The following is a 26,672-nucleotide window of genomic DNA, read 5'->3' on the forward strand; positions in this document are numbered from 1 at the left end:
TGCAGTGCCCTTAAAGTTAGCTTAATCAAAAGTTAAATTCAGGAGAATAAGACAACCAAATGGCTTATATTCCTTTCTTCAGTAAAAACCTATAGTCATCTTTAAGAAAACTACATTTTCAAAACCTGCTGTTATCTTTAAGAAAACATTTCTGTTTTTAAAAGATTTATTAATTAATGAGAGGCATACAGAGAGAGGCAGAGACATAGAGAAAGGGAGAAGCAGGCTCCTTGCAGCAAGCCTGATGCTGGACTTGATCCCAGGACCCCAGGATCACACCCTGAGCTGAAGGTGGATGCTCAATCACTGAGCTACCCAGGCGTCCCTTTCTTACTTGTTTAGTTCAAATTGAAGGAGACTAGTTCTATAAAAGAGGGAAGCACAGTACTGTAGTTAAGATCATGGGCAAGGTATATCCCATCTCTGTTGTGCAGAAGAGTAGTACACAAAAGGATATAAAGCCATGCGAAATATGACTTACAGAACATGTACGATAAAAATTACCCCTCACGGTTAGGTGAAGGGCTGTTAGGGAACAAGGTATCTGCACAGTATCAAACTATCAACCACTCAGATTATTTACTAATTTCAAAAGGGAAAATGGACATTTACACTTGAGAGATGGTCCAGATAACACCTAAAGTCTTCAAACTTGGCCACAGTAACAGGACAACCTTATGTGCTATACTGTGAACCACACAATACCACCTTAAAGTGTTCCTAGCAAAAAATGTCTAAATTGCTGATTACAGGAAAGATAGAGGATAGAGGCACGAGTTAAACAACATCCTGAGGAAATAATCAGACAAATCTGACTGTGAGCCATTCTACAGGTCAGGTGACTGTTCTACATTAAAAGGGAATAAAGAGAAATGACAGCAGCAAAAAGATGGAGCTGGCAGCTCCAAGCTCTAAGAAGCTCTTAAGAAACAAACAAAAGGGCGCCTGGGTGGCTCAGTGGGGAAAGAGTTTGCCTTTGGCTCAGGTCATGACCCCAAGGTCCTGGAATGGAGCCCAAGGAGACTGCTTCTCCTTCTCCCTCACCCCTGATCATGCTCTCTCTACCTATCTCTCTCAAATAAATAAAATCTCAAAAAATAATAAAAAAGAAACAAAACAAGCAGAAACTATGAGCATCAGGGAATCTACTAGAATGGCTATAATTAAAAACAAACAAAAAATGGAAAATAAATGTTGATGAAGATGTGGAGAATTGGAACCCTTGTATGTTGCTGGTAAAAATGTAAAATGGAGCAATTACTGTGGAAATGTTTGCTAATGTCTCAAAAAGCTAAAGATAGAAATACCATATGACCAAGAAATTCCATGTGTAGGTAGATACCCAAAAGAATTGAAAACAGAATGTAATGGTGAATTTCCTTTGTGTCAACTTGACAGGTCCACAGGGTGCCCAGATGTTTGCTTAAATATTATTTCTGGGTGTATTTGTCAGGGTGTTCCTGGATGAGATTAGCATTTGCATTGGTAGACTGAGTAAAGCAGATGGGCCTCCCTAGTGTGGCTGAGCATCAACCAATCTGTTGAAGGCCTAGATGGAACAAAAAGGGAAAGCAATGGAATTGTATCTCTGCCTGACTCCTTGAGCTGGGACATTATTCTTATCCTACCCTCTGATTGGGATTTACACCATGGTGTAAATCCTGGTTTTCAGGCCTTTGGACTCAAACTAGAACTCTATCGTTGGCTTCCCCATGTCTCCAGTTTACAGATCATGGAACTTCTCAGCTTCCATAACTGAATGGGCTAATTCCTTATAATTCTCTTTCCTCTCTCTTTGTACACATATATACACACACTGACTAAACATAGGGATTCAAATGGATACCTGTAACCAATGTTCATTATTCACCATAGTCAAAACATGGAAACAACCCAAGTGTCTATCAACAGAAGGATGGATAAGCAAACTGTAGTATGTACATACAATGGAATGTTATTTGGCCATAAAAGAGAATGAAGTTCTGATGCTTCCTTCAGCGTGAATGAACCTTAAAAACATTACGCTAAGCGAAAGAAGCCAGACACAAAAGGACAAATATTATATTATGATAGGGAAGCTAAAGGGACCTCACAAAGGACTGCTTTTTGCTGCCTCTATTCTTGCTAGGACCTGCACCCCCACCTACACACACCTTAATGTATGTCTTCCTTGTAAAGGTCAAGGAGTTAATGATTTCTTTGGAGTCTTCCAGCATAACAGATAACATCTAAGGAGTAACCTAATGAGGTTGATATTGTCATATATGTTTCCCAAGACCAATGACTCCAGACACCTTGATGCCAAGACCCTTGGGCATAAGATATTCCCCTGGACAGGTAAATACAGGCAGGACATTAGATGTTATTGTGAAATTGCTAATTTTCCTAGGTACAATAATAGTGCCATGGTTATATAAGAGAACTTACTATTCCTAGGATTTCTATGCTTTAGTGTTTAAGGGTAAAGTGTTATAACATCTGTAACTTACTTACAAATAGTGATACAAAAAAAGGTGTGTGGTGGGGGACAGTGTATGGTGTGCCTGCCCACACGTGTGTAGAGAGAGGAAGAAAGAGAAAGAAACTGTGGCAACATTTTAACAACTGTCATATCTAGGTAGAGGATATTTAGATGTTCATTGTACCCTTCTGTCATTTTTTATTTAAATATTTTCATAATAATAAAAGTTAGAAATAAGGTAACATTTTTAAAGTCAGACAGCTGTATCTCTGAGAAATACTCCTGTTAAAGTATTGGTTTAAATCCTTTTAGTCTTTTGTTTTTTCTATGCATAGATAAGTAATCCTTAAAACACACACACACACACACACACACACACACATGCACAAGGGGCACCCGGTGGCTCAGCCATTGAGCATCTGCCTTTGGCTCAGGTCAGGATCCTGGGGTCCTGGGATCAAGTCCTGCATCCAGCTCCAGACAGGGAGCCTGCTTCTCCCGCTGCTTATGTCTCTGCCTCTCTCTCTGTGTCTCTCATTAATAAATAAATAAAATCTTAAAAAAAATCCTCAGCACAAAATAGCATTCAGAAAAATTTAGTAAAGTTGGTGACATTTTTTACTTTTTACTGTTCTTTCATTTATCAATTATTTACTGTCTACACCCTTCAGTGTCAGGCGCTCAGCTATGGAGGTAAGACACCAACCGCCTGCCCGTCTGCAGCTCACTCTTGACACAGGATCTTAAGTGGATTAGTACTCTGATCAAAAGGGCAGGGGTTGGGGGTGGGGTGAGCAGAGAATAGGTTCCTGATTTACCCACTAATGGATTCCAGAGGAGGTTCTCGGAGGAAATAACGTTTACATTTGTATCTTTAAGAATGAACCGCAGTTAGACTCCTAAAACACTAGTTGGGAACACCGGGTCTGGGGTTAAATGGTTTCATAGTCCTTGGGCAAGCTGCTTAAGCTCGGTGCCTCACGGGTAATTTTGTAAAGCTCAAATAATAGACAAAGTGCTTGGATCCCCTGTGATTGTTGCAATTTAAAAAGAGTTCTGGAAAAAAAAAAAAAAAAGAGTTCTGGGCAGCCCGGGTGGCCCAGCTGGTTCAGCCCAGGGCGTGATCCTGGGGACCCGGGGTCGAGTCCCACTTCGGGCTCCCTGCGTGGAGCCTGCTTCTCCCTCTGCCTGTCTCTCTCTCTCTCTCTGTGTCTCTCGTGAATAAATAAAATAAAATAAAATAAAATAAAATAAAATAAATAAAATAAAAAATAATAAAATAAAATAAAAAAATAATAAAATAAAATAAAATAAAATAAAATAAAATAAAAAGAGGTCTAATGTACTAGGCTTCATGCCGAGCGACAAACAAGAGAAATCTTGTCCTCAACCTAGGAGTCTCTCTCCAACGCCCAGCCCTCCAACTTACCTTACTCCCAAATTTTAACCTCTCTTCTTACAAATATGGAAAATGTCCGTTTCTTAAAAAGTTTATGCTTTTTGTTTCTCCACATTTTTGTCACCTCCACCTGAGATGAGGCACGCCTCTGAGGGCTCCGAGTGAACTGGGGCGGGGGCGGGGGCGGGGGGGGGTACAACTCCGTAGAACGAAGGAGCCCAGGGCCAGCCAGAGAGCCTCAGGGTAGAGCGCCCGAATCCACCGCCGCCAACTAGGCGGGTTGCCCCCGCAGCCCCGCCTCCGAGCGCACCCGGCAGCACGCTCAACTCTGATTGGTCCGTTCTCTCAGCTCACCGGCATCACTGTATCCAATCGGCGCAGCGCTTGTTGCGCGGCTGCGGCGGCGGCGGCAACCGGCGTACACAGGCGGCTGGAGCGTTCTGTGGAGAGAGCGAGAGGTCAGGCCATGAACCTGGGGTAAGCCGGGCGGAGCAGAGCGGTCTTTAGCTGAGGCGGGTGTGGCTGGGTGGTCCCTTGGAGCCCTTCGTGGAACCCCTTCCCACGTTGCGCCGCCGTCAGCGGCCCGGCTCCCTGAGGCGGACAGCGGGTGAGGGGGCGAGGGCCCCAGAACGGCCTCGGCCTTGGCCGCCGCTGCCGCCATCGCCTTTCCACATGGTAACGCGGAGTAAATCTGCCCGGAACCTGGTTCCTGCCCTCACATTGACCTCAGGGTGGAGGGGGAGAAGAGGCGATAAGCGGGGAGGGCAGATGGAGAGATAAAGCTTCGCGGCTTCCGGGGAGGAATCCGGGCCCAGGCCGCTCGCTGGTCCTGTGCGGCTCTGGCTTTCGCTTCTCTGCGGCCTGTGGGGAGCGCCCAGATGCGCTTCGCGCCGCCAGCGCAAGCAACCGGGTCGCTGCCAGTGCTTGGCCCCTCACAGACCCTACTTGTTAAGTAGTGGTTGAAGGAAAAGGGCTGTTTGTCGCAGGGTTTTCATTCCCCTGGGACGTTTAATATGAAAAGATGAAAAGGCCCCCAAGTTCCGACAGCTGCATCTCGTTTATCAAATGAACTTGGTGTTTTATACCATGTCCCCTCAGGGAGTGGACAGTGCAGTAATGTTGAACAGACCTACTTCTTGGGTTCATTCGTTTGTTCAGTTTCACCGACATAAACGTGAATTGTCTTAACCCCGCAAAAGGGCTTTTTTTTTTTTTTTTTTAAATTATTTATTCGTGAGCGATAGAGAGAGAGGGAGAGATACAGGCAGAGGGAGAAGCAGGCTCCACGCAGGGAGCCTGACGTGGGACTCGATCCCGGGTCTCCAGGATCACACCCCGGGCTGCAGGCGGCGCTAAACCGCTGCGCCACCGGGGCTACCCTGCAACAGAGTTTATTTTTTTTTTAATCAAATATTTTTTTTTCTTAAGATTTTATTTATTTATTCGAGAGAGAGAGGCAGAGACACAGGCAGAGGGAGAAGCAGGCTCCATGCAGGGAGCCCGACGTGGGACTCGATCCTCCGTCTCCAGGATCACGCCCCGGGCTGAAGGCGGCGCTATACCGCTGCGCACCGGGGCTGCCCTGCAACAGGGTTTAAAACCCGTTCCCCCCCCCCCCCCCCCCGTGTTTTATCTCAATTAAGTGGAGGTATTTTGATGTCCGCTACTGAGCAACGCTGCCAAATGTGTTCCCAGGGAGACCTTTCCCAACGTGTCTCTTCTCTGTTTCGCCCATTTGATTTAATTCTGTCTCTTGGACTTCATTTTTGTTCCTCTTGATGTTTAATGACACACACCTTCCCCCTTCCCCGCCCCGCTTTTGGGAAGCCATGTATTAAATGTGGACTATTTTTGTTCTCAGTGGAGTTTTTATTAGGATCTTATGTACAAGTTTCCTTGGCAGTGTCTGCTGTTACTTTGCGCTCTTGCATTGGACATGCACAAGTCAATTAGAGCAGCCAAAGTTTATTACAGATTTATTGTTGTGATAGTAACAAACTGTCACTGTACTCAAAAAAGTTAATAATCCTGGTGGCAGTGTTATAGCTCACTCTCAAATTAACGCTGTAGGTTGCCATAGAATGGGTTAGTCATGAGATCATCGTGAAACTAATAAAAGTTAGATATGTTTTTGCTCCTGTAACTTAGGTAAGGAGTTTTGGTAACAGCAAAAAAACAGTTTTAAGAGTTAAGTAGAGCGGGCAGCCCTGGTGGCGCAGTGGTTTAGCGCCGCCTGCAGCCCAGGGCGTGGTCCTGGAGACCTGGAATCGAGTCCCACGTCAGGCTCTCTGCATGGAGCCTGCTACTGTCTCTGCCTCTCTCTCTCTCTCTCTTTTTCTATGTCTATGTCCCTATGAATGAATGGAGCCTGCTTCTGTCTCTGCCTCTCTCTCTCTCTCTCTTTTTCTATGTCTCTATGAATGAATGAATGAATAAATAAATAAATAATCTTAAAAAAGTTAAGTAGTGCTATGATGATTGAATTTATTGCTTACTAGTAAGAAAATGAAGTTTAACAAAAATGACTTTTCATGTTAAACATAACGAATTCTTTGCATTATTAGAAAGTTTCAGGCATTTTTCTCCTTCTAGAGCTTAGTTTTATCTTGGATTGAAAAACGTTTTTTTTTAAAGAATGGTTTAATATTTACAAGATTTAAAAAAAAATATTTACAAGATTTATATATGAATTCAAAAGACCATAGTTACTTTCAAGATTCAAATGAGCATGCCATTTCTATTTAAAATATTGCTATTTCTTAAAAATGACAAACTTTATTTTATTTTACAGAGATGGCTTAAAGCTTGAAACTGAATTATTGGATGGAAAAACCAAGTTAATATTGTCTCCATATGGTATGATGTGTTATCAGAAATCTAAAATGTTAATTTTTAACCTCCTACGTAAAATTATACAAGCTTAATATACTTTTTGCTTGTAGAGTAATATTTAAATGATACTTTGCGAAAAGATGTTTTTGACTAACTTTCTCAGATTTATTTTTAGCCAAGTAAAGTCAGAATACATCATTGCTTACCACTGTCAGTATTCATAAAATTTAATGCTCCAGTGTATTTCGTATTTAATATGTTGCCTAATCAACAATTAGGTGAGGTTTATGTAATTCTGTGCATGTTAAGATGTATTGCTCAAGAAAATTAAATTTGTAGTAAGACCACAGTTGCCAAAGTCATTTTTAGTATTAATTTTAAAACTCAGTATACTATGGTAATCCTCTCATTCTCATCTTCTTTTTCTCTGTTTGTAGTTTTACCTTGGAAAATAAACAAATGAAATAGGAATACTTGAACTACACTGTAAAAGTTAGAACACTCAAATAGGACCTAAAGTTAATGCTTTGGGGGTTAATATTTCTGCTAAATATCTTTTTAAAACCATGCTAATTAAAAATTTCTTTTATAACTGCCTTAGTATGTTTTTGTTGATAGTCCAGTAATTATTGTTTTCTTTTGTAGAATGTAAATCAAAAAATTCTGTGAAGGTAAGCCAAATGACCTGAACTGTTTTTGAATGTAAAATGTGGTTTTCTTTACAGTGGTTTAAAAATAATTCCTGTCAATATATTTTAAAGGGTGTGGGAAGTTACTTTCTTTTGATTTCAGGTTGGTCCTTTCATAGAAAAGGAATCATAATTTTTCAGTTTAAAAAGCCATACAGAACCTCTTTCTCTAGATCAGTGCTGTCCAGTAAGTGTTTTTGTGATGATGGAACTGTGGAACTGTCCTAAGATCAATGTTTTCCAAGATGGTAGCCAGTCACTAGTCATGTATGATTACTGAGCACTTAGAATGTGGCTAGTGTGACAAAGGAAGTGAAGTTTTAATTTAAAAAATAAATTTAGTAGTTACTCTGCTGGACAGTGCAATTCCTGAGATGAAAATATTTTTCTTTTCATACTCAAATTCCATTTTCCCACACCAAAATGCTGTATTTGATTCACAAATTCGTACATGCGTTTTGCTTTCTCCTTAATAGATTGTACTTGACCTTAATGATAGTTTTCCTTTTAAATTATTTTTCTCAGGAGCCCAAAATGCCTTTTTCAACAAAATACATTACCACTTTAACAACTTTTCGATATCCTACTTCTCTTGTTCCCTATTTTTCCAGTTTTAGATTGATATCAGCAGAAATTTCAACCCTCCCATTATTAACTGTAGCCCTCCTTTTCCTCTTTGTAGCATCTTTTTTTTTTTCTTTGTAGCATCTTAGTCTTTATTTGTGTTTCTTGAATAGAGCTCAATTTGATGATGTGGCATTTTCCACCTCTGAGCTCTTGATGGCTTTGCTATTTTTTCCAGGTTTAATCAAAGTGAAGTTGCTTGAGTATCCAGCATAAATGGGTGATGATACAGAGTAATTCCATATGCTGCCCTTTATAAAAGTTATTTTCCAAATATGGTATATAGCCATATATCTTGGGTGCTTTTTTAGTTACAATATGAATAGTATATATTTTTCCTGTTCCTGCACTATTTAAAAAAAATTTTTTTTTAAGTTTTATTTATTTACTTTAGAGGGGGAGGGACAGAGGGAGAAGAGACTGTTAGCAGTCTCCACACTTGGGTGTGGAGCCCCACATGAGGATTGTGGCTCTCCCTCATGGTCCTGAGATCATGACCTATCTGAAACCGAGAGTCAGATGCTTAATCGACCGTGCCACCCAGGTGTCCAAGGTCCTACTCTTAAAATATTGCAACTCATTATTTTATTTGATTTACATTAACAAATACAGCACCTGTTTTTGAGATCTTAGATAAAAAGCTGCTTGTTGTAGTTGATTTCCATCTTCCTCCGCTCTATTTTCTCTCACTTTTATCCCCTTGCATTGATGTCTTTAATGCATTTGCTTTAGTCACCACATTTGTGAAGACATTTCATTGTTTTTGTAACCAACCTAGAATATGTGGTGATCTTCTAGTTTTGAACTTAAAGATTATATTAACAGTCTAGAAATATTTTATCCTAGGATTCTTTTCCAGAATAATGTGTCAGCTGATGTTGATCTTTATTTACTGTCTTAGAGCAAATTGTTTCGTTTTATTTTTCTTGCTTTGAGGACTTCAAAATACTGATGCTGGTAACTATGTGAAGTGATGGATATGTTATTCACTTGATTGTGGTGACTATTTTACAGTGTATGCATATGTTAAATTGTATATCTTAAATAGTTTATAATTGTCAATTATAACTTAATAAAGCTGGAAGAAAATACTGATACAATTTAAGTCTCCCTTCTCTATTGATTTTATTTCAAGGAGCTTCTGTTCCCTTATTTATCGGAGTTGCTAAGATCCTCCTCATTTCTTTCTTTGCTCTTTACAGAAGACAAACAAAAACAGTAGTGCTTGTCTTTTTCCTTTTGCTTAAATCTGTTTTTTAATTTCCCAAATCTCAGTTCTGCAGCTATATGTTGGATTCTCTTTTCCATAAGTTATTGATGGATTCTTTTTTCATAGTGCTTTTCTTTTTCTACTGGGAGAAGTTCCTGAGTGACTACAGCATCTACCTACAGTTCTGTTTTTCCCTTTTCTCACAGGTTGAATTACTATCATCATCATAGTATGCTCTTTAAACACAACTGAACTTTCTTCATCATCAAGTTTAATACGTGTGGTCAGAGTACTTTCTTTACTTTTCAAAATCCCTTCTGCAATTTTAAAAATCTGTGGTAAGGAATAAGAAGTAAAGATGGCTAACAGCTTAATTTCTTAAGCTTATAGGAGGAGAAATGAAAGAAATATTAATGGTTCAGTGTCATGAGTAATTTACAAATTCTAAACTCTTATGCTTAAAATTCTCACAAATTTGTGGAAATAGAAAACATTAAAAGATTTTTTTTCCACAGGTATTTCTACATGAAAGAATCAGAGTAGTGACACTAAAGGATGTATACAATATTAGTGTTAGGTATCATATTTTATATCTTAAAATACTTTGCTTCTTTCTGGCCTTGGGATCTTGGCTCCATATAAATGGTAAACTCAGCCAGTATTAAACAAATACATTGAACATTGTTTATATTTTGAAAAACATTGGTAGAATTAAAATTAGCTAAAAGAGCAACTTGCTATATAAAAATGTTTATGACATGAAGACTCTTTGAGCTGTTAAAATTCATCTGATCCAGTAAATACTTGGGGAATTATTTAGGCTAGATTGCTTTTATTATTAAGTAACCTGAGTATAATTGAATGTTTAGTAGTTCATGATCTTTTGCTAGCTCCATTCATTGTTTTTTTTTTTTTTTTTTCCCTGGTGTTTAGCTACAAAAAGTAATCAGGGGCTGCCTGGGTGGCTCAGTCAGTTAAGCATCCCACTCTTGGTTTTGGCTCAGGTCATGATCTCAGGGTTGTGAGATCAGGCCCTGCATTGGGCTCCAAGCTAGGCATGGAGCCTGCTTGGGATTCTCCCTCTTTCTCTGCACTGCCCCTACCCCCCAAAGTAATCAGAATTGAGCTGAATGAATGTATGTTGACCTCAAGCCAGGTCATTGCCCACCCTCGTACCCCCTTAATTAAATACTTTTAGAAGATTTTTTGGTGTATTTTTTCTTTTATAGGTGGAATGTAGCAAGATAAATCTACTTAGAGCTCCAGTTAGTAGGTTTCTGTTTGACAATGATTTATTGAAGCTGTAAAGTTTTAGTGGAGTGCCATTCTTGACTGTAATTCTTCCTTGACTGAGAGAAAAAGAGTAAAACCTAGGCCTTGTTTTCTGGAAGTGGGGGTATCAGGTAAATAACTGTGTAATACAAATAGAATGTAAATATGCCATGGTAGGGTTATAAAAGGCAGAGAGCACTGCAAAGAGCAGCTCTTTGTGGTGTGAGGAGACTAGGGAAAGCTTCGTAAAAGGAAGTGACATTTTAATTAGAACTTAAAAATGAGGGGGGTATTTATAGGTAAGGAGGTAGGGGAGTGTATTCTAAGCTCAGAAAATAGTGGGCAAAACACTAGGATAGAAAGCATAATTTGCATTTGGGGAATAGTACATATCTTGGGGAAGTACAGAGCATAAAACTTGGAGTAGATTACAGTCTTAAAGAGTTCAAATGTATATTTAAAGAGTTTGAACTCCTTGATTTTTGTGTAGGGAGGATTAAAGTATTGAGTCTGTATAGTATAATTTGTGTGTAGGATAGGACTTTGGACAGTTAGGTGAAGGACAAATTGTAAAAGGGAGACTAGTTATGAGCCAGTTATAGTTCAAGGAGAGTCTTATAAGTTCCTGAACATGTGTAGTGGTTAGTGAAATGATTAAAATGGGACAGAAATTAGAGACTTTCAAGATATGTTAATGGCATGCACTGTACTTTTTAACAGTTTGGATAAGCAGCTGATTAGAGAAATGAAATGCTCAACTATGAGTGATCCAAAAAAAGGCTAGTATGAGCCAAAGAAAAGTGACATAGTAGGAGCTGTAGGGACTGAGGTGGTAGGGCTCAGCTATATAAGCTATGTGTATCTGCTGATAATTGCTTAATCCACACAGTAGTTTTTAAAAACTGGAGTGAGTTGTCAATATCTAAAAATTGGAAAATTTAAAGTAAAATCTGACATTTTTGGTTTCCTTGAAATACTGGATGATCTAGCAAGTAGTCTCAGATTCCTATATAGCAGTATTGGCTGGTTCTGAGGAATGCCTGCCTCCTTTAAGTGGAAAAATGTTCTTCAGCTCAAACCAGTTCTTTTTTTTTTTTTTAATTTATGATAGAGAGACAGGCAGAGGGAGAAGCAGGCTCCATGCACCGGGAGCCCAATGTGGGATTCAATCCTGGGTCTCCAGGATCGTGCCCTGGGCCAAAGGCAGGCGTCAAACCGCTGCGCCACCCAGGGATCCCATCAAACCAGTTCTACAGAGCGTAATTTATAGTAGGTATTTGAGTTTGCCACTTCTCTCTTAGAGGATTAGTTATATTACATAAAATAGCCTCAGGGGTGCCTGGGTGGTGCAGTCTGTTTAGTGTCCCACTCTTGGTTTCCACTTGGGTCCTGATCTCAGGGTCATGAGGTCAAGCCATACGTTGGGGCTCCACGCTCAGTGGGGAGTCTGTGTGAGACTCTCCTTCCCCCCTCAGTCCCCCCCCCCCCCCAAAAAAATTATTTTTTAAACAGCCACAAATTGGGAGGGTAAAAAGGCATTTTATAGTGTATTGGTATTATCAAAAGCCTAAAGCCAGGAACAAATAGGATGTAGATGAGATGAAGATGATAATAAACCGATCTAGTAGCTCATAGTACAGGTACATTTTGAAAAGTGAGGTGAAATGAGTTTGGCTAATTGGTCAAAATGTTTTGTATATCATGTAAGTTACTGAAAGACCAGGAGAGTTGGGATATCATAAGCTGGGTAAGTCATGTGGTATCTACCTTACTCTTTGACAGCAAGTATTTTATTAATCTTTATATCCAGCACTTTTCCATATTTGTGAGCACACAAAAAGCAACAGTTAATATTGATTGAATGACTGTTTAATTATGTTAATTAGATTTGCCAAAAGGTACAGTAGATTAAATAGAGGAAAGATATAAGCAGGCTGTAATCTAGTAGTGTGGTAATGAAAACCCAAGTTTAGGCTTATCATCATGTAAATGGTTGAGAAAAAGATATTTGAAAGGAAGAAAAGACCAATACTTGTGTGTAAGGTAAAGAAGACCCAAGGAGGGTGAAGTTAAAGAAGACTATACGTACCGATCGGAGATGTTAGATCAACAGTGCCACAGAAATGGGACATTTTGGAACAGGGAACAAACATAGAAGTCAGTTTTTAAAATAGTATCATTGAGGATAATAAAATTTACTGAACACCTACTTTGTTCCATTCACTATTCTCTATTGGGGTTATAGCAATAGATAAAATATACAAAAATCTCTACCCTAGGGTGTTTACATTTGAAAGGAGTTGAATTGACATACAATAAGAATAAATATAGTATGTTACAAGATGAAAAGTGCTGTAGAGGAAAAGAGAAAGGGAAGAGGCACAGTCACTTCAGGGGAACAGCAGTCTTTGGAAAAGGGAGTGCTAGGTAGGTAGAAGTGTGAGAGTGGAACAGGAAACTTGCAACCCCCCCCCACACACACACACACAAAGAACAGGAAACCTACAGTTACAGTTTTAAATGGGGTGATCAGAGAAGACCTTACTGAGTTGGTAATGTTGGAGGAAAGATTTGAAGGAGGTGAATGCACAAACCATGTAGAATCTGAAGGAGGAATGTCCCAGTTAGAGGGATTGACTAGTGCTAAGGCCTAAAATTGAAGGTTCTTGTTGAATAGTGAAGAAGCCAGTATGGCTCGTGGCTAAGATAGAAAATGAGATCAGGGATCCCTGGGTGGCGCAGTGGTTTGGCGCCTGCCTTTGTCCCAGAGCGCGATCCTGGAGACCCGGGATCGAATCCCACATCGGGCTCCCGGTGCATGGAGCCTGCTTCTCCCTCTGCCTGTGTCTCTGCCTCTCTCTCTCTCTCTCTGACTATCATAAAAAAAAAAAAAAGGAAATGAGATCAGATGAGGTGATAAAGCATGAAGGGTGCACAGATTATTAATTTTTTTTTTTGTCATAGTATGAAGTTCAATTTTTCCTCCTAAGCAAGCTAGGAAACCATTAGAAGCTTTTGTAGAAAGTGACATCTAAGTTAACCTATTAAGGTACTCACTGTGGTTGTGTTGAGAGACTAGAGAGCAGGGGCAGAACCAAGAAAATCAGAAGGCTTTTCAGGCAAGAGCTAATGTTTTGGAATAGAGGGGTGGCAAAAGAGTTGTTCAGGAGTGGTCAGATTTAGGATATATTTTGGGGATGGAGCAAAACAAAGTTTGATGACGTGTTGGCATATGAGAGAATAGCCGATAATTTCAAAATTTTTGGCATGGGGGGCTGAGATGGGAAAAATTGAAGGGAGGAAGTTATTTAGGGGTATGTAGGAAATCAAGAGTTTGGTTTTGGGCATGCTGTTTGAAATGGCTAGTAATAATCCAAGTGGAAGTGTTTGGATAGGCAGATGGAACCTTAAGTGAGAGGAGAGGTCCATCCTGACTGAAGACAAGTTTAGTTAGGAGTCATCAGTATATGGATAATATTTAGAACCACAAGGGTAAGTGAAACTAGCAAGTGAATGAAGTAAATTAGAGCTAAGAGGTCCTGGGACTAAGCAACTTCAAGAGGTCTGGGGGAGGGATCCCTGGGTGGCACAGTGGTTTGGCGCCTGCCTTTGGCCCAGGGCGCGATCCTGGAGACCCGGGATCGAATCCCACATCAGGCTCCCGGTGCATGGAGCCTGCTTCTCCCTCCGCCTGTGTCTCTGCCTCTCTCTCTCTCTCTCTGACTATCATAAAAAAAAAAAAAAAAAAAAAAAAAAAAAAAAAAAAAAAGAGGTCTGGGGGAAAGAGCCAATAAGACTGAGGAGGAACAGCAAGAACCAGAATTGTGGAGTCCTCAGGAAATCAAGTAGAGAAAGTGACTCAAAATGGGAGGAATAATCAACTGAGTCACGTGCTGCTAATAAGTCTGGTAAGATGATCTGAGAATCAGTCACTGAATTTGCAGTGTGAAAAGTTATTAATGACCTTGATGAGCAGTTTTGGTGGAGTGATTTGGGTGAAAGCCTAGCTGGAATGGGATTGTGGAAGATGAGAGGAGAAAGTGTGTTCATGTATTTTTAAAGATGATAAAGATGTGGTCTAGCAGGAAAGAAACAGTTGGTGATTCAGGAGAAAGCAAGAGATGCTAGAGAAAGATCCTTTAGAAAGAGAGGGTTATGGGAATATCTATGAGTAACAAGTATAAGCGATTTGTATGAGTACTAGTGCTGGTACAGATTTAGTAATAGAAATTTGAAGTTTTTTCTGATTACTTTTCTATAAGATTTTCAGTGAAATAGTGATCAAGATCTTCAGCTGAGAATAAGTGTGAAAGGGAAAGTGTTTGGAGTTTTGGGAAAGAGGAGAAAGTTGAAATTGTTAAAAGACTAAGAGTAAATGAATTTGTGAAATGCCAGGTAGCATGAAGGGCCTCTTTGTTGTTTTGGGTTGTGTATTTAAGGTGAAATTAGTTGCTGTGGCTTTGTGTTTTTCTTCTGAGTGCAGGCACAGAGTAGGTGAAGAGTTAGATTTTCTCAGTCTGGGGATTTGCAAAGCATGTATGTCAGAGCAGAGCAGTTGACAATAGAAGATGGTGGTGGTTTTGGTTGATCATGGAATTTAAGATTGATAAGGAAATGAAGACACAAGGAAAGTGGTAGGATAAATATAGATTCCAGCTGAATAAAAGAATAGTCAGAATTGGGATATGCAAGGAATTAAGCTGGTAAAAAAAAAAAGGTGGTAGTCATTGTGCCCTACTTGAGGTTATGGAGGGATTACTGTGAGCAGTAGTTACAAGATTAGTATAAACTATCACTATGAGAATGAGTAATTGAGATATACTCCTATAGAGTATAGGAGCAGAGTTTAAGGGACACCTGGGTGGCTCAGGGATTGAGTATCTGCCTTCAGCTCAGGACATGATCCCAGGTCTGGGGATTGAGTCCTGCATTGGACTCCCTGCGAGGAGCCTGCTTCATCCTCCGCCTATGTCTGTTTCTCTCTCTATGTCTCTCATGAATAAATAGATAAAATCTTTAAAAAAAAAAATAAAGGAGCAGAGTTCAAGGAAATGAGAGGCCAGGGAATTGGAAGAATGATCTATGTGGATATGAAAGCACTAATAATTAAGATAGGAATTATGGTAGAGGGATATTAACCTATAAGTTATTCAAGAAATAACTAAGTTACAGGTCTATAGATACCTATAAAGAAAAGAGGTAGTCTGAGTGGTATAATCATGACATGAAATTCAAAACTGGAGTAGAATGGAGATGTCCTATAGCAGCTAGAATAAAAATTCTTTATTATGTCTAAATAAAATGATAATTTCCAGTTGTTGAAGCTTTCAAGTAAAGATGTGCAAAGGTTAAATGTTAGTGTATCGTGCATGTCTTACCAGCAAAATGCAAAATGTTTAGAGGCCTGACATGACAGATGATATAATGATAAGTGTTGATTTTTCAGTCGCTGTTATAAAGAATAAATTTTTGGTGTTTTAACAGATGGGAAGTAAGAACAAGATTGCAAAATGTCCTATAAGAACAAAACAGACTGGATACATTCTAAAATCAACACAAAATACTTGTATCAGGAGTGGAAAACTTTTGCAAAAGAAGAGAATGGGTTCAGAAACTTCACTGGCAAAAGGTGAAAAAAGTAGCATGATTTTTTCACCCACTAAGGATTTATGCAAGCAGTATGTAGATAAAGACTGTCTTTATGTCCAGAAAGAGATTTCACCTGCAACCCCCACTATACAGAAGACTAGAAACACCATAAATACCTCTGTAGTAGCTAAGCAGAAGCATTGCAGAAAACACATCACAGCTGAAAATACGAAGAGCGGTTTGGTGTGTCTAACACAAGACCAACTACAACAGATTTTAATGACTGTGAACCAAGGAAATAAGTCTATTTCCGCGATTGAAAATGGAAAGGAGGAAACAAGTAAGGTTTTTCTGAAGTTTTAATTAATATTAATTTTACCAGTGTTTTAGAATTTCTTATTCTTTGGATTTTACATAATTATGTGTCTGAAATTCTAATTTACCATGTAACACTGTAAAAAATAATTATTCTTCTAGAGAACATTCTCATGCAAAATTACTTTTATAGCTACAATGTGCTATATTTTAAGGTTAATGATCAGAATATGACAACCATGGTACCATAGCCTTAAGAAACCCAACTCTGTGAACGCTATAAAGATCTTCATACAAAAAGCTGTTGTGCTTATTTTAAAATGTAGAAGGCAAGGACGCCTGGGTGGCTCAGCAGTTGAGCATCTGCCTTCAGCTCAGGACATGATCCCAGAGTTCCAAGATCCAAGTTCCAGAGTTCTGCATTGGGCTCCCTGCGGGGAGCCTGCTTCTCCCTTTGCCTATCTCTACCTTCTCTTTGTCTCTTTCATGAGTAAATAAATAAAAATCTTAAAAAAAATAAAAATACAAAATAAATGTAGGAGGCTTTACTTACATGAAAAATAATTATATAAAATGTGCTAAAATATCACTATAATGTTCCTAGTCAAAATTAAAAGAACCTTAACTTGAATATTTGATTTGGGTTGCCAAAAAAGATTATTTTCTTGATGCCTTCATTGTACTTTTCCTGACCCTTAATCCATGCTGAGGATTGTCAGCACTATCTTTTTAAGCAATATAAAATACAGACTTGGAAGGAGTAGAAGTATGTGTCTTCTTTTTCATTAGTCAGGGCATTGTTTTATATTTTTAAAAGCCTTCTGATTTCCTTAGCTTTTGGATAAGGAATTAATATGAGTAGAAATGTCATTAAAATTTTGTTAGGCAAAAAAAAAAAAAATTGTTGTTAGGCAGTAATGAAATAAATAAAAATAACATTAATAGTCACCAGGAAGAGGCTCTACAACTGATATGGGGACCAGGTAGCTTCTATACACACTCCCAAGGTATTCAAGTTGGAGGAATTTATCTTGTCTTGGTCTAGATTATTCTTTGTAAAATGAGGGAGCTGAGTGTTTAATGCTAGAATTATAGCCTACAGAGCAAAAAGTAAAAACTTAACTACGTATAGTGAGTGAGAATATCAACAAAGTTGAAGGCAGATTTTTATCTATTCATATAATGACATGCATGTTAAGTATACTTTCTCTTCATTGGGAAAACTAGCACATTAAGGAAGAATTAGAACAATTTTTGAGCCAGGCATAGGAGACTGTATATGAAACATTTGGAAGAGAGATAACGGAGGCATAGAGACAGTGGTCCATAAAAAAGTTTTCCATTTATTTCCCATCTAAATGAGAAAAATCAGGTCAAGGTAATGAGTTTTTCATATATCTATTTGCATTTATTCTTTAAGTTGTGATTTGTGTTTTATTTGTAAAAATATTGTTAGCAAGAATGAATGGAAGTTTTTTTGTTGTTGCTTATTTGTTTTCTTATTAGACAGGAGAGGTTATATAGCAATAGCCATATCTCTGGACCATTTAACCTCTGGGCTCAATTTCCTCTTTTGACGAAAGGGAGTCGTAATTCCCACTGAAGGACTGCCGTGAGAGGTGATAACTGGCAATATGGAAGGCAGTGTTTTTAAAGTATGTAGCAGTATGCCAAAATAAGTTCTTGTAATACATGCACTTTTAGTGTTAATTTTAAAAACTGTATTTTTACCTCCGAGGTCAAGACAGTCTACATTTAAACAATACTTCCAATCAGCCAAAGGATGAGAACATAATGGGAGTATTCCAAAAAACTGAGGCTCTTTCATCTGTCCTGGATGAAAATAAATCCACTTTAAATAAAAATCAAGAGACATCTAAGCAGTATGAGCAGAAAATTGCCATGTATGTAACTCATATCTATTATTGTGGAATCATCTTATGAAAATGGTTTTGTTTTTCCTTGCCTTTCATGTAAAATACTCTGAAGACTAAGAGCTATTTAAGTTTATTAATATTTACGGAGTACCTTGTGTAGAAACATAAGATTTCTATTATTTTTTGTATTGTCTTAGAGAGAATGTATGGAAACCAGCTGACATATTCAGTACTCTGGGGGAAAGAGAACGTGATAGAAGTTTGTTGGAAGCAAAAAAAGCCCAGTGGAAGAAAGAGCTTGGTAGGTAATTACTATACTTTTTATTACAGGTTGGTTGCCTTAAGGAATCTACATTGAGGTTGAAATATATCTTTCAGTATGATATTCTGAAAAATCTTGTTTTATAACATTTGCCATCCAGTAGTTTGCTGTAATATATAGAAAACTTTGTGGGGGCAGCCTGGGTGGCTCAGAGGTTTAGCCTGCCTTTAGCTCCGGGTGTGGTCCTGGAGACCCGGGATTGAGTCCCACGTCGGGCTCCCTGCATGGAGCCTGCTTCTCCCTCTGCCTGTGTGTCTGCCTCTCTCTCTCTCTCTCTCTCTGTGTCTCTCATGAATAAATAAAAATCTTTAAAAAAAAAAAAAAAGAAAGAAAGAAAGCTTTGTGGTTTTACATTCCTTTAGATTGTGTCTTTTTGTCTGGTAGTCTCTTGGTGTATACCAGAAGACCAGAGGTGAGCACTGAGCATTAATGTCATCAGTATCATTCAGGAGTTCAAAGATTCCTAACTTTTCTCATTTCCTGAGTGAGAATCCATTTTCATCTTTTTCTGTTCTAGAAATTCTATGGATTTAAAGATGGTTTTATTTAAAAATAATTGAGTTTGGATGGGTCAGGGTGTGGTCCTAGGGTCCTGGGGTCGAGTCCTGCATGGAGCTTCCCACAGTATGCCTGCTTCTCTCTCTGCCTCTCTGTGTCTCTCATGAATAAATAAAATCTTTAAAAAATAAATAAAAATAAAAATAATTGAGCTCATTCTTTAAAACATTCTCATCAAGAATCATTAATATTCTCTCAGTAAGTATATTTCATACAAAAGCCAGCTTACTGCTTTTGTCAGCATATAGACCTTAGAAAAATTTATCACTTCTGTTAGGGTCTTAAAATATTGATAACTAAGAAACTCTTGCTTCTTTTTGGACTAGACTTACGTCTAGGTATCAGAATTTGGAAAATATGTGAAGTAACAGTTGTACTTATTAAGAATAGCTGTAAAAAAAAAAAACAACAAACAAAAAACATAAAGATGGGCTTCACCCTCCACTCAACTAGAAAGTCCTGTGAGGCAGTTTGTAATGCTGCTGAGACAGGTGATACAGAAAAAGAGATAAGTAGAAGAAATCGGGAATGATTTGATTTTGGAAGTTAAGGTAACAGAAGTTTGGAGAAATTATAAATATATAGTAGTATCTGAAGGTTTGGAGATTTGATGTGTTTATATCATAATTTCAGTCTGTATATTTTCTTTCAATAAGATTTTGCTTATCAAACTAATCAAACTTCTGAAGTAGGATGGAACTACTTGGAAATGAAGTTTTATGCTTTATTATCTGAAAAGTTTACTTTTATTTGATAATGTTAAAAAAGCAATCTTTTTTTGTTGAAGTAATGCTTTCATTAATTTTCTTGAAATTTAAAGTTATATGTCTCTGACTTTTTAAAGAACTATTGGTGATTTGGGGCCTAGGTTTTTTTTTTTTTTTTTTTTTGTATATTTTTTTTATTGCAGTTCAGTTTGCTAACATATAGCGTAACACCCAGTACCCATCCCGTCAAGTGCCCCCCCTCAGTGTGGGGCCTAGTTTTTATATCAGTTTTTAGACATAAGATTTTGATTTTTTCACTTTCAGCAGTTACAAATAATAGTGGCTGACGTTTATTATATATTTATTTTGTGCTAGGCCCTGTATGAAATAGGCACTGTTCTCTTTACAGAAGAAGAAACTGAGTTTAGGAAGATGAATAGCAGTTTTCCCACAATTACATAGATAGGAAGTGGTTGCAGTTAGATTAATTCCAGGATTCTCTGAATCCAGAGATTTAGCTTTTCAGTCTCTTAGTAATAAATGAAGGAACATTATAGGACAATAGTACCTCAGAATAATTTGCATAATATAAAATATGTTCTGAAAAAATGGATTTTTATTGCTAATTGTGATAAACATTTTTAATCCATTTGTGCCATATCTAAGTTTGGTTCAGTTAAATGTTATATCTCTTAAAATTTTTTTCTGTCTTGTGAGTTAATCCCCCTAAGAAACAATTTTGATTAAATCTGTGTTGGAATCTGGGCTCTTTAAGAAGGTCATGATTTGTTTACGTGATTTTTTTTTTACAGTTTTTGTACATTTTTTTTAAAAAGGACATTGTTTACAGATGAACAGGTTGCTTTAAAGAAGAAAGAAAAAGAAGCTTCTGAAAAATGGAACAATCCTTGGAAAAAATTTGAAAGTGATAAGATAGTGTGGGAAAAATTTCAAACTCTTGGCCAGTCTAAGGTAAGAGTATCAAAATGAAGCATTTATGGAATATATACATTTTAGTTTTACTTTTTAAAATGGTAAGCCATGTTCATAACGCGTTTTAAAAATTATTTTTTGTGTTATTTTTTTAAATGTTATTTTAAATTTAATTAGGACCTCAACTAGTCTTTATTTGCATTGTGTAAATTGTCTTACTTTGTAGGTGAGTGTAGAGGCCTGAGGCTATTCCTTTAGGCCCCTGTAAAAAAGTTCTGCAATTTTTTAGATGACCGCAAAACTCTACCACTGACCTTGTAGTATCTTCTACAAGGTTCTATAAAACCTAAGTGATTACTTATCAAACATAAGTACAGACCAGGTGTCTGTTAGGTAGTATTTTAGTGACCTTTAAATTTTGCCTGTGTTTAATATTATGTACAGAAAAAGTATTTTGTTTTCTCTTTGTTTTTAGACTTGTCTTAGCTCTTCCAACATTCTGTCACAGTCTCCCAGTCAGATAACAGTGGTCCAGGCTGATGAGTACCCACTACGTAGAGCCAGTCAGATTTTAGAGGTAAGTCATAAGTGTCATTACTTTGAATATATAAACCCTTTTGTACTTGATCTCTATATTACCTATTTTCCTTGAAAGAGTGAATCTTAATACTCTTATTAATTACCAGTTAATTTTTGCTGAGTGTATTATGCTCCTTAAATTTAAAGAAGTTATGAGTTGTTTCTTTTTATACATATAATAATTATTCCTTTCTAGTGAACATTTGCCTTTTAACAAATGTATTCTGAAAATAATGTAGTAGCCTAAAGGGATGATTCTAAAGGTAGACATTTTCAGCACTGGTGGATTTCTTATAGAACCCCTCCAAGTTAGATTGTTTGCATGGCTCTAATGGCTGTTCTGTTCCATATAGGGTTGACTTGCCTATATCAAAGAGTTTTATAGTTAACAAAAGGAATGAAATCTGAATTGTACTTTTCCACATTCCCAAAAACACTTGGACTATTGAAAGGCAATAAGTAGCCTTTATAAAAAGGCATTTGGTAAAAATCTGTAGTTCTGGATAATTTTATAAAGAGGAAGGGGCAGAGGGAAAAGAAGAGAGAATCTAGCAAGCTTCCCACCCAGTGTGGAGTCTGATGTAGGGCTTGATCTCACCACCCTGAGATCATGACCCAAGCCAAAATCAAGAGTGGGACATTTAACTGACTGAACCACCCAGGCACCCCAGTATGATAACTTTGATAACTTTAAGTGTAAAGTTTAAAAATTGATGCATGCAGGTACTACTGAAAATTACAACTAAAACTATTTATGAAATAGGTATTTTCAGTTAGCAAAAGAAATTTAGGTTGAAATGTTAATATATCATTTATTATTAATTTGCACTGTATTTTAGGTCGTTTATTATCTGTAATTCGTACTATGATTGTTAATGCAAATAGCCATTTGAGGTGACTTTTAGATGTTTTTACATTTTGTATATATTTTTAGATGCTAACGTATTTTTTTTTTTATAATCCAAAATACCAATAAAATTACTTACATTTCACAGTAGAGATGGGAGTTGGGGATGGGAGAAGGACTAGAAAGTAAAATAATATAAGGACAACCAGTGGTTAAAGGCTATGATTATCTACTCCTCAATAATACAGTTTTTATGCATTTATATATGCATGTTTTAAGATATTGGAGAAATGCTATTTAGGGGAAATTAACTGTAATTTAAAAACTCCCCTTAAATATCTGCAAACAGTTGGTTTCAGAAATCTAAGCCATAGCTAGAACTATTTATTCTATTTGATTTTTTAAAAATTTTATTTATTTATTCATGAGAGAGAGAGGGAGAGACACAGGCAGAGGGAGAAGCAGGCTCCATGCAGGGAGACTTGATCCCGGGTCTCCAGGATCAGGCCCTGGGTTGAAGGCGATGCTAAACCGCTGAGCCACCCGGGCTGCCCTACTATTTGAATATTAAGTTAACCTTTTCATTTAGTTAAAAAGAGCAGAAATTTGGTTTCATCCAGAGTCACCAAGGCCAATTTTGTTAAAATATGAAGTAATGCATGTAAAGTGCTTAGAACAATGACTGACAACTAGCAAGTCTTCAGTGACGGTTTACTCTGTATCGTAACAAAGCAAATCCATTTGGAACAGCGAGGTTCTTTAGATTCAATCATCTCACCAGCTTCCTTCCCTTCTTTTCTTGATTCTCAGTCTTACCCCTCCTCTTCCAGTCGAATGGCCCTGTATTCTCATCTCTGTTTTATTCAACCCAAACATTCTCACATACTGTGTAATTTTGAATTACTATGTGTTTCTAAGAAATTTACTTATAGCCTCAACTTCTTTGGGAATACCTCACTTCCATGAAAACTTGGCTTTCCTTAATCACTACTTCTCTTTGGGAAGGCCTTTGAATGAAGGGAGTATATTCTAATGCATTCTCTAACATGGGTAAGAAAGTGAGGTTATCCATTCTGCTAAGTTTCTTATTACTACCACCATATCATAGTTCTGCAGTTAGCCAGTAAAAAGTTCTATTTTTATTCATTTTAAACTTTTTTATTGTGACAAAATACACACAATTTACCATTTTAATAATTTTAATGTGCAATGTAGAGGGATTAAGTACATTCACATTGTCAGTCAGCCATCACCATTGTCCACCTCCAGAATTTTTTCATGTTTGGAAACTGCACTGTTCGCACCCATTCTAATTTGTCTATGAATTTGACTATTTTAGATACCTTTGAGTGGAATCATGTAATATTTACTCTTTTGTTTCTGACATACTTCACTTAGCGTTATGTTTTCAGGATTCATCCCATGTTGTAGCATGTTTCAGAATCTCATTCCTTTTTAAGGCTAAATATTTCATTGTATTTATAATATTTTGTTTATTCTCCAAATGTTGATGGACATTTGAGTTGTTACCCCTTCTTGTCTATTGTAGAAAAATGCTATGAATATTGAGGTACAAATAATCTCTTTAAGGCTCTGCTCTCATTTCTTTTTTAAAGGTTTTATTTATTCATGAGAGACACACAGAGAGAGACAGAGACATAGGTGGAGGGAAAAGCAGGCTCCCTCTGGGGATCCTGATACGGGACTCAACCCCAGGACCCTGGGATCACGACTTGAGCCAAAGGCAGGTGCTTAACCATTGAACCGGCCGGTGCCCCTCTGCTTTCAGTTCTTTGGGGTATATACCCATAAGTGGAATTGTTGGATCCTATAGTATTTTATATTTAATTTTTTTGTTAAATTTTTACCAATTTTCTTTTTAAGAAGAGAGTTTTTGTTTTTTTGCGATTTCTTTTGAAAGAGAGCACACCCAAGTGGGTGGTAGGAGAGGCTATGTGGAAAGGGGCAGAGCAGAGGGAGAGGGGGAGAGAATCTTAAGCAGGCTCCATGTTCAGCGGGAATCCCAAAGTGAGGCTTGATCTTAAGACCCTGAGATCATGACCTGAGCCAAAATCAAGATCAAATGCTTAACTGACTCAGCCACCCAGGCACCCCAGATTTTTACCAATTTTCATTTGGTAATTTTATGTTTACTCTACTGTTTTCCATAGTTGGTATGCCATTGTACATTTCCATCACCAGTGCGCAAGGGTTCTGATTTTTCCACACCCCACCAACTTTTTTTTTTTTTAATAAGAGCCGACCTCTATTAGGTGTGAAGTGGTGTAGCACTTTGTAGTTTTGATTTACATTTTCTTTAATAATTAGTAATGTTAAACATTTTTTCATAGCTTATTGGCTGTGTATCTTCTTTGAAGAAATGTCTAAGATTTTTGCCCATTTTTGAATTGGGTTGGTGTTTATTGAGTTGTAGGCATTGTTTAGATATTCTGCAAACCTTATCAGATCTATGATTTGCATATATTTTGTACTATTTTTCATGTTGCCTTTTCACTTGCTTGATAGAGCCCTTTTTTATTTATTCCTGTCTTACTCCATTGATGACCTGACATGTTTCAGGAAATTCTTATACAAGAATAGGTCCAAGGTGAGAGTAGCAGAAAACTAAGAATACAGTAGAAGGAAAGAAAAAAGATTTGGTAATGAAATAAATTGAAATCACAGGAAGAAGAAATCAGTGTGGGGACACTCCATGAATATAGATCAAAATTTTTTTTTAAAGATTTTATTTATTTTTAAGATTTTATTTATTTATTCATGACAGACACAGAAGCAGAGACAGAAGCAGGCTCTTTGTGGGAGAGGCTGATGTGGGACTTGATCCCAGGATTCTGGGATCACGACCTAAGCCGAAGGCAGATGCTCAACCACTAAGCCACCAGGTGCCCCTAAAAGATTTTATTTATTCAAGATAGAGCACAGGAGGACAAGGGGCAGAGGAAGGGGGACAAGTAGACTCCCCATGGAGCGCAGAGCCTGACTCAGGGTTCAATCCCAGGACCATGAGATCATGACCTGAGCTGAAGTCAGACATTTAACCAACTGAGCCACCCAGTGGCTCGAATATAGATAGAATTTTAAAAAATGAAATGTCTGACATAGAAGATTACAAATAGCTTTTAAGACACAACCTTGAATGATAGATTTTTTTCAAAGAAAACAGCAGATAGGTAAATATTAACATACACATCAGAGAAAAAAACTTCCTAGACCAGGAAAAAAATTAAGCTAAATGAATAAAAAGAGGCTGATTTGAAGATATTTCCCAGTAAGTGTTAAAATTTAAAGAACAAGTATAGACTTCTTTATGCATTTCAAATAAGATGAAGACAGAACAAAAATCAAGTTAACCTTAGATTTCTCCTCTGTAGATAATAGAACAATGTTTAAGAGGTTTAATAGATACAGTGGGGCAAAGAATATAATGCTTAAACAACATGTTCACATGTAAAGGGAGCGTGAAGTTATGTTCAGACCTGTAAGAATTTATAAAATATTCTTCCCAAGGATCTTTCCCCATTTTTTTTTTTTTTTTTAAGTTTTTAAAGATGATTTCTGGGTCAGAAAAGTGGATCAGAATTAAAACACAGGAATTTGTGTGTTTAAAAAAGGAAATATATACTGACACAAAATCTCTAAGACTTTGTACAATAAGGTAAATTGCAGAACGATACAATGTAACCATTTCTGTGTTTAAAGGAAAAAAACTCTGGAAGACATCAACAAATATGAATACATAAAAGAAAGCAGATTGTTAGCCTTGTCTGTGTCTGGTGAAGTGTAATGGAGGCAAATGGGAACTTTGCACTTTTGTTCTTTATGATTTTATGTTTATGCTTTTGTGAAGAGTGTTGATATGTTGCATGATTTCTTTATAAAGACAGAGTTAATTATTCTGAAAAACCAGATAATGGTTTAAGAATGTAGAAAGCAGGGATGCTTGGGTGGCTTAGTGGTTAAGTGCCTGCGTTTGGCCCAGGGTGTGATCCTGGAGTCCTAGGATCGAGTCCTACGTCATTCAGGCCCCCTGCATGGAGCCTGCTGCTCTCTCTCTGCCTATGTCTCTGCCTCTCTCTCTCTCTCTCTCTCTCTCTTTCTGTCTTTCATGAATAAATAAATCTTTAAAAAAAATGTAGAAAGCAGAGATGCCTGGGTGGCTCAGCAGTTAAGCATGTCGGCCTTTGGCTCAGGGCATGATCCTGGAGTAGCGGGCCCACATCGGGCTCCCTGCATGGAGCCTGCTTCTCCCTCTGCCTATGTCTCTGCCTCTCTCTCTCTCTCTCTTTCTCTGTCTCATGAATAAACAAATAAAATCTTTTTTAAAAAATGTAGAAAGCAAAGATAACCACTAGTTTAATTATAAACAGAGTATTTACTAATGTAACCTGTACAACAGGAAACATATAGTAAGAAAACAAAAGTCAACTCTGAAAGGTC

The 26,672-nt window shown here is 37.6% G+C and overlaps 1 protein-coding gene across 11 annotated transcripts in view; it reads left to right on the forward strand.

Annotated features, from left to right (window-relative positions):
* Positions 1 to 4,263: 4,263 nt before the first annotated feature.
* Positions 4,264 to 26,672, forward strand: part of CCDC66 (coiled-coil domain containing 66) — a 43,952-nt gene continuing 21,543 nt past the window's right edge. For 3 of the 11 annotated variants that reach the window (XM_041764277.1, XM_041764276.1, XM_041764284.1), the window contains exons 1-8: positions 4,292 to 4,337; positions 6,652 to 6,716; positions 7,338 to 7,363; positions 15,972 to 16,416; positions 18,130 to 18,295; positions 18,466 to 18,569; positions 20,706 to 20,827; positions 21,264 to 21,365. In XM_041764277.1, the coding sequence (XP_041620211.1) occupies positions 4,327 to 4,337; positions 6,652 to 6,716; positions 7,338 to 7,363; positions 15,972 to 16,416; positions 18,130 to 18,295; positions 18,466 to 18,569; positions 20,706 to 20,827; positions 21,264 to 21,365 (1,041 nt within the window). In that variant the 5' untranslated portion in view covers positions 4,292 to 4,326. Of the gene's footprint in view, positions 4,338 to 6,651; positions 6,717 to 7,337; positions 7,364 to 9,421; positions 9,554 to 11,648; positions 11,757 to 14,220; positions 14,396 to 15,971; positions 16,417 to 18,129; positions 18,296 to 18,465; positions 18,570 to 20,705; positions 20,828 to 21,263; positions 21,366 to 26,672 lie in introns of those variants that run through there. The other 8 variants (XM_041764281.1, XM_041764275.1, XM_041764280.1 and 5 more) reach the window with 8 other exon arrangements.

This window comes from Vulpes lagopus, chromosome 7, assembly GCF_018345385.1.
Source record: "Vulpes lagopus strain Blue_001 chromosome 7, ASM1834538v1, whole genome shotgun sequence".
In the NCBI taxonomy this organism is placed as follows: domain Eukaryota; kingdom Metazoa; phylum Chordata; class Mammalia; order Carnivora; family Canidae; genus Vulpes; species Vulpes lagopus.